The sequence below is a fragment of the Leptonychotes weddellii genome, chromosome 1 (genome assembly GCF_054177405.1).
Source record: "Leptonychotes weddellii isolate Sample4059 chromosome 1, ASM5417740v2, whole genome shotgun sequence".
Classification (NCBI taxonomy): domain Eukaryota; kingdom Metazoa; phylum Chordata; class Mammalia; order Carnivora; family Phocidae; genus Leptonychotes; species Leptonychotes weddellii.
In genome coordinates this window covers 276,070-286,853 of record NC_138369.1, presented here as the reverse complement: position 1 = coordinate 286,853, position 10,784 = coordinate 276,070, and the positions used below count along the sequence as shown (strand labels likewise).

At 62.5% G+C, this 10,784-nt stretch overlaps 1 protein-coding gene across 1 annotated transcript in view; it reads right to left on the bottom strand.

Annotated features, from left to right (window-relative positions):
- The window catches only part of PTBP1 (polypyrimidine tract binding protein 1), an 11,819-nt gene extending 1,035 nt beyond the window's left edge, over positions 1–10,784 (bottom strand). The window contains exons 1-13 of the mRNA XM_081803670.1: positions 10,641–10,784; positions 7,946–7,976; positions 4,430–4,505; positions 3,974–4,146; positions 3,747–3,893; positions 3,484–3,654; positions 3,279–3,389; positions 3,022–3,196; positions 2,695–2,772; positions 1,836–1,984; positions 695–728; positions 166–258; positions 7–85 (exon numbers count right to left, since the gene is read on the bottom strand). Coding sequence (XP_081659796.1) covers positions 7–85; positions 166–258; positions 695–728; positions 1,836–1,984; positions 2,695–2,772; positions 3,022–3,196; positions 3,279–3,389; positions 3,484–3,654; positions 3,747–3,893; positions 3,974–4,146; positions 4,430–4,505; positions 7,946–7,976; positions 10,641–10,648 — 1,325 coding nt within the window. The 5' untranslated portion in view covers positions 10,649–10,784. The remainder of the gene's footprint in view (positions 1–6; positions 86–165; positions 259–694; positions 729–1,835; positions 1,985–2,694; positions 2,773–3,021; positions 3,197–3,278; positions 3,390–3,483; positions 3,655–3,746; positions 3,894–3,973; positions 4,147–4,429; positions 4,506–7,945; positions 7,977–10,640) is intronic.

The following is a 10,784-nucleotide window of genomic DNA, read 5'->3' as shown; positions in this document are numbered from 1 at the left end:
CGGGGCAACTGCACGTTCTGGTGCTTGGACAGTGTGATGCGCACCGGCTTCCCGTGCAGCTTGTGCCCGTTGAGGTGGCTCATGGCTGCGGAGGCAGGACGTGTGGTGACCCAAGGCTCCATGGGCACCAGCCCAGGGGGCCCCCGCCCGCCCCACGGGCCTTACCCAGCTGTGCCTGGCTCCCGTCCGCCATCTGCACCAGGGCGTTCTCCTTCTTATTGAACAAGATCTTCACCCGCTGCACATCGCCGTACACGCCTTCAAGAGCGCAGGGACAGGGGCACTGAGCCGCCTGGGGCCCTGCTGCCGCCTCCCCCGCCAGCCCCCACGCCCCGCACACCCCGCACAGGGCTGGCTCTTCCCGAAGGTTTGCTTATTCTGCCTCTGGGCACCTGCGTCTAGTCACAGGGAATGTTACCAGGAAGACTACCTTCAGCAGAGAAGTCATAAAATCCAGGAAAGGTCAATGGCCAAGAACCATCACTTTAGCATGCTACCAACACGTTTTAACTCTTCGAAAAGCATGCAGGGCAATAAACCATGCGTCTACGGAATCAGAGTAAATACGCAAACCGAAGGCAAGCCATGTAACGAGGCAGAATGCCCAACTGCAAACTCATAGTACATCTTAGGGCGTCAAAAATAACCTCCATTAAATGAAAACAAGATAATAAAAGTGTGAATGATAACATACCGAAAAGAATAAAGAGGCTTTGGGGTGTGACTCTCTTTAGAGGACAGCAGAGCAAGGCAGCGAGGGACAGGGAAAGGGAGAGGTCAGGGGGCGAGTTGCCAATCGTCCACCACGAGGAGGCAGCCCCACAGGCGTGCAGGTTGATGGATGATGAAGTTGTCAGGATGTTAATATTCAAGGGCAGGTTGGTTTCCGGAGAGCAGGGTTTGAGGGGGAATTTTGTTTTTTTATTTATTTATGGTTTTGTTTGGTTTCAAGCAACAACAGGAAGCAGAAGTACCGTGCAGTCAGTTGGCAAAGAAATTCCGGATCAGGGCAAGAAAAAAAATTGGGAAAGGGGAAGGGGAGAAAAGAAAAAAAGTAGCAAAAAAACATAGGTCAGTAAATACATAAGAAATACGAGCGCTCCATCAGTCAAGATCTACACACATTACAAGTCACAGGTTCACCTCGCGGAACAGGCAGGAGCACGCGGCCCACCGGGCGGCTCCGGGGCCGCCGCCTCCCGCTCACCGCAGCAGGTGGGCCTCCGCACCAGGCTCACACAAGCACAAGGCAGAGCGAGTCTGTTAGTGGAGGGCTTCGCTCGAGTGGGGCCCAGACGCGCCCCCGGCCGGCCGCCTCAGGCCAGGAAGTCACAGGAGGGGCAGACAGACGACAGAACAGTCTGGAACGCTCATTAAAGCCGGTCCCATCTTTCGAGAGTGAAAGCCCGCGAGCCCTGGTCAGCTCCCCCGAGCGCTCTCCCTGAGCCAAACGCAGCCGTGGGGATGGGCACAGCTTCGCCATCCCCGGGACCGCGGCTGCGGGCCAGCACCGCTCGGCAGAGGTGTCCGGCGGGCCTCTTCACACCGCGCCTTGTTGGGCTAGAAATCGTAAGGACTGCTTTCACATATCAAAAAACATTTCAACTCTGCATCTTACGGAACTGGAGGCGTAACCAAGGCGTAAAGGAGAACAAGAGAACTCTGTGCGCTGAGGAAGGAGGCAGTGAGCGCGACCCGGGGTGAGACCCCCGAGGGACCCCTGGTGCCTGGGGCTGACAGGAGCTCAGCCTGCTGCCGTTTGCACTAAGACCCCAGAGTGGGACTCCCCCGCTCGTGCTTCCGGGACCCACAGCCTGGAAGGAAGAGGCACGTACCTCGGGGTTGAGGTTGCTGACCAGCAGGACAGAATTTCCTGCCCCTGCCAGGCCTGGGATGGCGATCCGGCCCGCCGCTGCTGCTGCCGCCGCCGCCGACGGGATGGCCAGAGGCGCCAGGGCCCCGTGCACGTTAGGAACCGACAGGCCTGGGGAGGGAAAGGCGGTCAGGAGGGGAGCAGCAGCGCCCAGCGTCCTCTGCCAAGAGGCCAGCACAGGTCCTGCCTGTTCTCATGCAACAACGGAAGCACGCAGGAGGTGCCCGCGGCCACTCTCGGCCGGTGCAGCCTCTCCGGCTCCTCCTTCCTCTCCTCGGGGCACAGGTCGTGCTGGGTTTGGACCCGCCTACATGCGCCAAACAGTACAAAGCTGCGCTCAGTGGATGCAGAATCGGGCCCAGGCGGGCCTCGGCTGTGCGTGCATGCAGGCGCCCCTCACCATGCAGACGACAACCGGACGGGACGCAGCAGGCCCGTGCCTGCCACAAGGGCAGGCCGGCCCCCGGGGGAGGGGGGGGCGCGCTCAGGTGTGCCCACTCGGCGCATGCCGCTCTGCTTACCAGGCCACTTAAATTCATCTACTAAGGACACATCCCTCCAACCACCGTGCGCGCTCGTCCTCGCCCGGGAGGTGCTTTAAGGGAACCAGACCAGAGACTGTGGGGTTAGCGGATTCTCTGCATGACCCTATCCTACGACTGCCCTGTCCAGGCTCCTCAGGGAACCCAGAGACCTGCACCCAGGAAGGCGGGCTCCCCCCGAGACTGCGCCCACGTCAGCTGCCCGTGGAAGCAGAGCTACTGGAAAGGTGTGTGGGCATGCACAATCGACGGCGGGGACGAGGTCAAGTGTTTGAGTACCTGCGGCTTGAGGAATTGCAAAGGTGGGAGGGAAACCAGCTCCTGCATACGGGGAGGCTGACATTATACCAGGTGCACCTAGAAACAAACGAGACACTAATCATCGCACCCACCGCCTCCGCCGCGAGCGAGGGCTGCGTGGGGCCGCGGCCCCACACCCAGCGGGCGGTCTGGGCCGCGGGCTGTGCTGGCCACGCAAGGAGCAGCACGCACCAACCTCCCCGGGCAGAGTCGGCGTCACGGGGCGCCTGGGGCACTGAGACTGAGCTATACGTCCTCGCCTCCCGTGGCACGCAGCAGTCCTGGGCACCAAGCCGGGCGTCTTACCGAAGGCGGCAGCCATGGTCTGGTCCAGCGAGGGCTGGCTGTCGCCGGAGGGCAGGTCAGGGCGCGTGTAGTCCCGACTCTTGTCGTTGTTGTACTTGACGTTGAGGCTGGTGAGCTTGGAGAAGTCGATACGCAGCGTACAGCAGGCGTTGTAGATGTTCTGCCCGTCCAGCGACTGCGGGGAGAGGGCGGGGAGAGGGTCGTGAGCGGCTGGGGCCTGTGTGCTGGCCAGGCGGGCATCCCAGGGTCCTACTCACCAGCTTGGCGTGCTGGGCGCTCACGGGGTCAGCATACTGCAGCAGCGCCTGGAACTGGTTATTCTTGGTGAAAGTGATGATTTTCAGAACTGTGCCAAACTTGGAGAAGATCTGCGAGAGAAGGAGCGGTCAACCTCTGCCCAGTGACCCCCGTGGTCTGGACGAGGACCTGAGGCAGCTGCAAGTACGCCCCCGGTCGTCTCACCTGGTGGAGTACGTCCAAAGTCACCGGGTAGAAAAGGTTCTCCACAATGATCCGCAGCACTGGGCTCTGGCCGGCCATGGCCATCCCAGCGTCCACCGCGGCAGCCGAGGCGGCCAGGGCCAGGTTTCCTGACTGCACCGAGTTCACCGCCTGCAGCGCTGCCTGGGCCCGCTGTGGGGGCAGAGGGGGGCTTAGGGCCTGAGTCCGCACCCCAGGCTCCGTCCTCGCCGACTCCACCCCTGCCCCGGGCCCCCGGGACGCACTGCCTGGTTGGGAGAGCTGTCTGTCTTGAGCTCCTTGTGGTTGGAGAACTGGATGTAGATGGGCTGACCTCGAAGCACAGCCGTGACCGAAGTGTAGTAGTTCACCATGGTGTTGGCGGCCTCCTCTGTGTTCATCTCGATGAAGGCCTGGCAGGGCAGGGGCGTGAGCCAGGACCTCACCCCAGGGCCTTCCCGGGAAGGGGCGCTCAAACGGCTGGGGTGGGTACCTGATTTTTCCCTTTCAGCATCAGGAGATTGGTGACCTTCCCGAAGGGCAGCCCCAGGGAAATGACCTCGCCCTCGGTGACGTCGCCGGGGAGCTTCCGGATGTGGATCACTCTGGAGGGCACGCCTGCACTTCTGTTGTCACCCTTAAACTTTTTGCTGTCGTTCCCATTTGCTGAAAAGAGGAATGGTTGGTAGGGTGTAGAGCACCGTCCGGGCTCCCATAAAACCAGCCTCCTTCCTGACTCTGGGAGGCCACCACGAGGACAAGGCAGTCCCCAGGCGCGGTGTCCGCCCGCCTGTCCGTCCACAGGGAAGTCAGGTGAGAATGAACTGGGCTCCGGGTCACAAGGGCCAGGACCAATTCATCCCAAGCGTCCTCCAAAGCAGCAGAGCACACGCAAATGTACGGGAGGAAGCCCCCAGCCAGGGAACTGGGGACTGGGCTCAGAGGTTACCTGCAGAGGCCGAGTTGCCGCTCATGATAAAGGGTCCGTTAGTGACGCAGGCAGAGAAAAGCTCGTCGGATCCCCGCTGGAAGAGAGAGGGGTGTGTGGAGCAGGGCAGGACACCGGACGCCCTCCCCGCGACCCCGTGCCCACCTCCCCACTGCAACGTGGCCTTGAGAAAAGACCACTCCTCACTCACATTGCCTCATGGTCCTAATCCCAAGAAACTGCTCCTTTCCCAAGGGTGGGGGACCTGCCGCCTACAGGGGCTTTGCCCGTGTGTCACTTCCATTCCATGTTCCGCAGGACCCTTCCCATGTTCTCGTGGACGGGGCCTCATGCCAACAGCCACACGGAGCTGAGCCCAGCCCCACTCTGTCCTAGAGAGCTCAGCTGCAGCCCTGCCCACGTCAACACTAGGGGACCGTCTTCGACGACCACAGGGCCACTGGCAGGCCCGGGGAACAAAGCCCCCTTGTCATGCTGCAGCCACTCGCTCAGCCACAGGAGCCTGCCCTATTTTCCAGGCGTCTGAGGGAACCTGAGCCTTGCCCTCGTGGCTTTCAGACACACAGAAATACTACCTCTCCACGCAGGCAGTGCTGTCCAGTGAGGGGCGGGGACCCCTGGGTGAGCCCCTAAAGGGCCCAAGGAAGCCCGTTTGTGCACGGCTCCCTGTGACTTGTGGCCTACTGCTGTCTCTCCACAAACAACCTGTTCACTCGCTGGTCTCCGCGTGATTGGGATGACTCCCCAGAACCACATCAGACGGACCCAGGGCCTGGGCAGAGGCAGCCATCTCTCCCACTAGCTGAGGCCTGAGCACAGAACCACTCTCTACAAGGTGAGGGGCCGCACCAGACGCAAGCACTCCTCAGCCAGGGACCCCACAAGCCGCAAGGACTCGGCTCCCACTGCATGCTTCTGCCCTCTGCAGCCCGGACCCCAAGACCAAGATCTGTGTCCTGGGCTCCATCACAAGGAACCAGGAGTAACTCCTTAAATGGAATCTCTGGATACAAAACTGGAAACCAGAAAGAGTTTCAAGGCCCCAGCGCCCGGTGGCAGGAAAAGGAAAGACCACCCCACCTGGGCCTCCAGCAGCTTCACCCCTTCTCCCTCAAACTGCCTTTTCCACCTGTTTATGCCTTCTCAAGGACACCGTCTCTCTGCCCCTCCTCCAAACTGCCTGCTTAGCAGCCACACAGCCATCATAACGCCCAGGGGCCCTCCCCTTGGCCAATGCTGGGGTGCCCTAAAACCCCTCAGACCCTCCACGCCCAGCATCCAATGAGACCAGCTGAGGGAACCCCGAGAGGTTCACCAACCGCCCTTTGGATAAGGACCAGGAATGGCTGCCCCACGCGGCTGAGATAGCTACCTTGGGCTTGTCCCCAAACCCAAGCCCAGGATGGGCTGGCACCTGCAGAGGTCCCCCCAGCCCACAACTCTGTGGAGTCCACGGGCCCTAGGCTACCACTGACGCAGAAGCGAGTGCCCACGTGTCGGCACCACGGCTCAGAAAGAGGGCCGAACAGTGAGACTTGGTCCCAGGCCCAAGTCTGACACGATAAAGCAAGACATTAAAAACCAACCAATCGCAGGCTGTGCTTCAAGGCTTCCAATAAAGCCCACACCCGAGACCCCAAGCATTTAGAACACACACCAAGGGGAGGCACGTCCAGATCCCACCTGCCTGAGCCACAGCAAAGCCCCTTCTGTCTCTGGACTTGGGCCCTGAACTGCCCCCACAGGCTCGCAAAGGATCCCCGCATCTGCTGGCCATGCAGCCTTAAAAAGGGCTTCTGGGCCCCAGCCTTTGACTAGGGATGGGTGGGGCTGCGACTTCCACGAGTGGCAGCTTTCGTGGCCACCAACCCCCCCCCCAACAATGTCTCTGAGGACCAAAGTGCCCACTTGTCAGCTCCCACTCCCATGACACAGGCCTGGGGTGCTCAAGAGCACTCTTCAGCACAGGGACACCAAGGGACTCAAGGGCGGCTGCCTGCAAGGGCACCGACATTTTGCAGGGCAGAACCCTGTGCACAGCTGGGCCAGGCCAGGAGCTCTTCCCAGCCAGCACTTGGGGAGGCCCCACGGGCACATACCCTGGAGTCCATTTAGTATCAACAGGAAAAGAACCCTCAAGCGTGTCCTTGCTGCTCAGCTCAGGGCAGCTCTGCCGTCAACAGCAGTGGGGGGACCTTCTCTTCTTCCATCGGCATCTAAGAACCTTGACGGCCCTCCCTTCCTGCACAGCTAGTCCTGATCCTCCACAGGCCGCGTGCAGGTTCAGGGGGGACGGCTAGCGGGGAGCCTCAGCCCTGCAGGATAGGAGAGGGTGCCCCCAGGCTTTCTGTCCATGCAGGTTTGATTCTGGAAGCAAGGGTCCCTTGGGAACAGGATGGCCAAAAGGGGGCCATTCCAAGGACAGCCACTGAAGACCTGCTCCAGCTGGAGAGCGGCTCCCACAGAAAGGGGGAGGATTACTCGCAATCCAGACATTTTCTGTGATTGTTACAAATGCTCCAGGTGAAAGTCCCTCGCCCCCTCCTGCCACCAAACAAACAGGTTTTATCTGCAGGAAGATCAGCACAAGCTGCGTGTGAAGACAAAAACCCACTTGGGAAAAGTGAAACCCAGCCCAGGCACCATGGCCGACTGACCAGAAACCATCTGGCTGCCTGCTCAGGTCACTTGAGCCACCTGCAGGGAGCTCAGGAACCACGGCCAGGGAGGGAGGACTCCCCCGGCTCCCAGCCACTGCCAGGACACAGAGCTGGTAACCGGCTAACCAACAGTGCTTGCAATCAGCCCAAGGATTCCCCTGGAGGTCACATTCCTGGGCACACGCAGGCCTGATCCTCAACTAGGGGCAGAACCACCTTGGCCCCACTTCCTGTGGGGAGAGAGCACCCCCGCCAACTCTGTGCTCCAACGTTTGCCCTTCTTACTGCTCAGACACAGACAGGATACAGACCTCTCCTTTCCCCTTAGTTCAAAAAGGTTACGGGATGCTTAACAAAAACCATCCACACCACGACACCATCAACGTAGCCCCAACTGCCTCAGAAAGCCCGTGTGTCCTCCAGTCCCAGCACCCACCCCACAAACTGCTTGGGGGCATAACCACATTTTGACTTGGCCCCCACCAAGCCAGGGGCGCTCAAAACCTCCACGGGCAGACGTCCCCGTCAGCCCCACTGCACAGCCTGCTTCAACCGTGAGTGGGTAAAAGCAGGCCTCTTGCCAGCTCTCCATTTCAGGGCAGGGAGCAGGGACCTAAACTAAGGCCAAAGGTGCATTTGCTGCTGAGGGGCCAGTGGGCCCACAAGGCCCGAAACGCACAGCCTGGGGTGGACGTGATGCCGCTGGGCAGAGGGAAGGGCCTGCAACTGGGACAGCGCTGGGGCACTGGGGGGAGAGACGGTGCCGGCGCTCTGCAGGGTGAGCGGACGGGCCCACGCGGTCAGCGCAAACTCAGGCTGAGCAAGCGTAACGAGGAAGTCAAGCCAAAGTGCCTACCTTCGTACCAACTGCTATATCTGGGACAATGCTGTAGAGAGAGAAAAAGGACAACAGTTAGCCAAGTGTGCTGCCCACCTCAGTAGGAAAGGCTGGGCAGGAGAGGCCGTCCCCTGGTCCCTGTCCCCGGGGTCCAGAGAGCCCACAGCCGCTGCCACCAGAATGCTGGGAGGTCGCCCCATGGCCACCAGCTTGGCCTCTGGCTGCACAACACCCCCCACCTTGAAGCCCTCTGCTAACTAGACCGCTGAAGGCAGGGAAGTGAGCGTCGTCCCTGTAACCTCAACTTGAAAAGGAGCCACCATTGTCTTCCAGCTCCCCTCCCTCCCAGCAGGACCCCAGGTCCCGCCTCCGGACCCGCCCAAAACAAAGACACGCCCTTCAAAAACCCCAGGAGGTACCCTTGAGTTGAGGTTCAAGTATTGTGGTCTGTTTGACAAGAAGTGGAAGCACTTTGGGAACATTCTCCAACAGGAAAGGAGACCAGTGAAAGGTGGGCTCAGAGGCCCTGGGGTCAGAGCTCTGGACGCAACACTGGGAGGATGGAAGGTTCCTGGGAGGTGGGGGGTAGCTCGCCGAAGGGATCTGATAAAATTAACACAGGTTACTCTTCAACCCGGCTCCGCGTGACTGGACTTTCTCCCCGCCTCAGGCGGGCTGGACGGAAGGCGGGAAGAAAACGTGTCTACTGGAGGGTTCCCACAGCTCTGCACGCCTCAGCTTAGTGCCGTCCAAGGGCATTGGTGTGGCAGCTGCAAACGGACCAGGTCCTAGCCAACTCAGGGAGCGTCAGTCCAGAAGGGGGTTTAGTCACCCCCGTGCTGAGGCCTGGCTGCCCCGTGGACAGAGCCACCCGAGTTGTCACACGACGGCCCCTTGCCTGGCCCGGGAAGGCTGTCTCGGACAGGCCGGGAGGCCCTGGGACCACCACCTGCACTCCCGACCTGGACAGACCAGCTTCCTGCACGATTTCCCTCTGTGGTTCTGAGAGCTCCTGGTTCCGGCCCTCCCGCCCTCGGGGAGCCAAGCTTGCAGGACACAAACCCTGGGGTGTCCTGGCGCCAAAGCACGGCTGTGCTCCTGGGGTCCGAAGTCCTCACCTGCCCGTTCTCTCCAGTTCCTATTCCTTCACAGCAGGGCCTTTACCTCCCCGATATTTAGAAAAAAGGAAAAAAAAAAAGCCCACAGCCTGCTATCAACATATTTTTTAAAAATCTCCGAGCCAAGAAAAAGCTTCCCAGAAAACCCAAAAGAATGAAAGGCACGCAGCTCCGCGGCCGCTAACCCGGAGCGGCTCCGGCTTCCTACTCCCCGGGAGGGCCCCACACACAGGAAGCGTTTCCCCAAGACGGCCCTTCTGCGGAGAACGTGCGAGCCTTCCACGCGCAAGGCCACAGCGGCCACAGCCCCCTGCTCGGGGGGCTTCCCCGGGGAGGTGCGGCCGGGCCCCCACGGAAGGCGGGCCACGAGCAGACCGCGTTCCTCGCGCTGCAGCGCTTCTCCTCCAGGCCTGGATTCGACTCAGCCCGAAACCGATCATTTCAAACCCGAGGCGCCGGGACACGTGACCCTCCAGGCATCCGAGCCGCCGCGCCCCGCCCCGGGGGTCAGCCCCGGGGCGGAAGGAGGGCTCGCTCAAAGCTCCGCATCAGGAAAAGATCGGCAGCACCGCCTGCGGGACCCTCCAACTCCCGAAACCTCGGCACCCACCCCTCCCCCACGGGGAAACGAGACAGCGCCCCGGACACGCGGGACGCCAACAGCCCCGCTTAAAGCGAGTTTCCTTCTCGGCAGCTTCTACCCTTTTCCCCCCGGACAGCAGCCTAGCGTCCGAAGACAAAGGTGTCCACCGACACACGCACGTCGGCCCCGAGTCTCGGGACGCGCGACAAGCCAGCGCCACGACGACCCGCCGCGCACACCGCGCGCACAGCCGAGCGGCTGCCCCGCCGCCGGGCCAGCTCGCGCTCCGGGAACGGCCGGCCCGGAGCGCCCCCCGCAGGCGGGAACAAAGGGGGGCCGCGCGGGCCCCTCCCCGGTCCCCGGGCCGGGCGCGCGGCCATCCTTTGTGGGTAGCCGGGGAGGGGCCGGGCGGCCGGCGGGGGCGGAGGAGAGCCCGCGCCCTTCCGGGCAGGAGGGCGGCGTCTCCGGGCCGCGCCCGGGCCCGCGGCGGGCGGGGGAGGCCGAGGGCAGAGTCCGCGCGGCGGGAAAGACCGCGCACGCGCAGAGCCCAACGGGAGGGGGCGCGGAGAGCTGCGCACGCAAGCGCGGGGGCTCGACGGGGAGCGGGAAGGGCCACACAGGGCGCGCAAAGAGGGTACGGGGAGCTGGAAGGCTCACCCGGAGCACGCGAAAAGTGGCGCGTGCGCGCGGGGCGCGGACGGGAAGCGGGAAGGGCCGCGCGACCGCCTCGTGCGTTCGGGACGGGGCGCGCGGAGGCCGGAAACGAGCAGAACTCGGGCCCGGCCCATCCCCTCCAAGCCCGGGAGGCGCTGCCCGTTTGGCGCCCCCGGCAGCCTCCCCCGCGCCCGCGCCCCAGACAGACCCAGGGAGGGGAGGGACCCCGGAGGCGCCCGCGAACCCGGGCGGAGGCGGAGCGACGCGCGGGCCCCGGCCCCGAAGAGACCCGGGCGCCGGCGAGGGGAAAGATGGAGCGCGAGGAAGTCGTCGGGGAGCGCGGAGACACAATACTTACCCGTCCATTGCACACAGAGGAGACCCGCAGGGGACGGAGTGGAGGCGCCGGAATAGCAGGAACCGACCCAACGGCTCCGAGTTATAGACTCACAAAATGGCGGAGACGCCCGAACACGTCCCCCGCGCGCTCTGCCCATTGGCT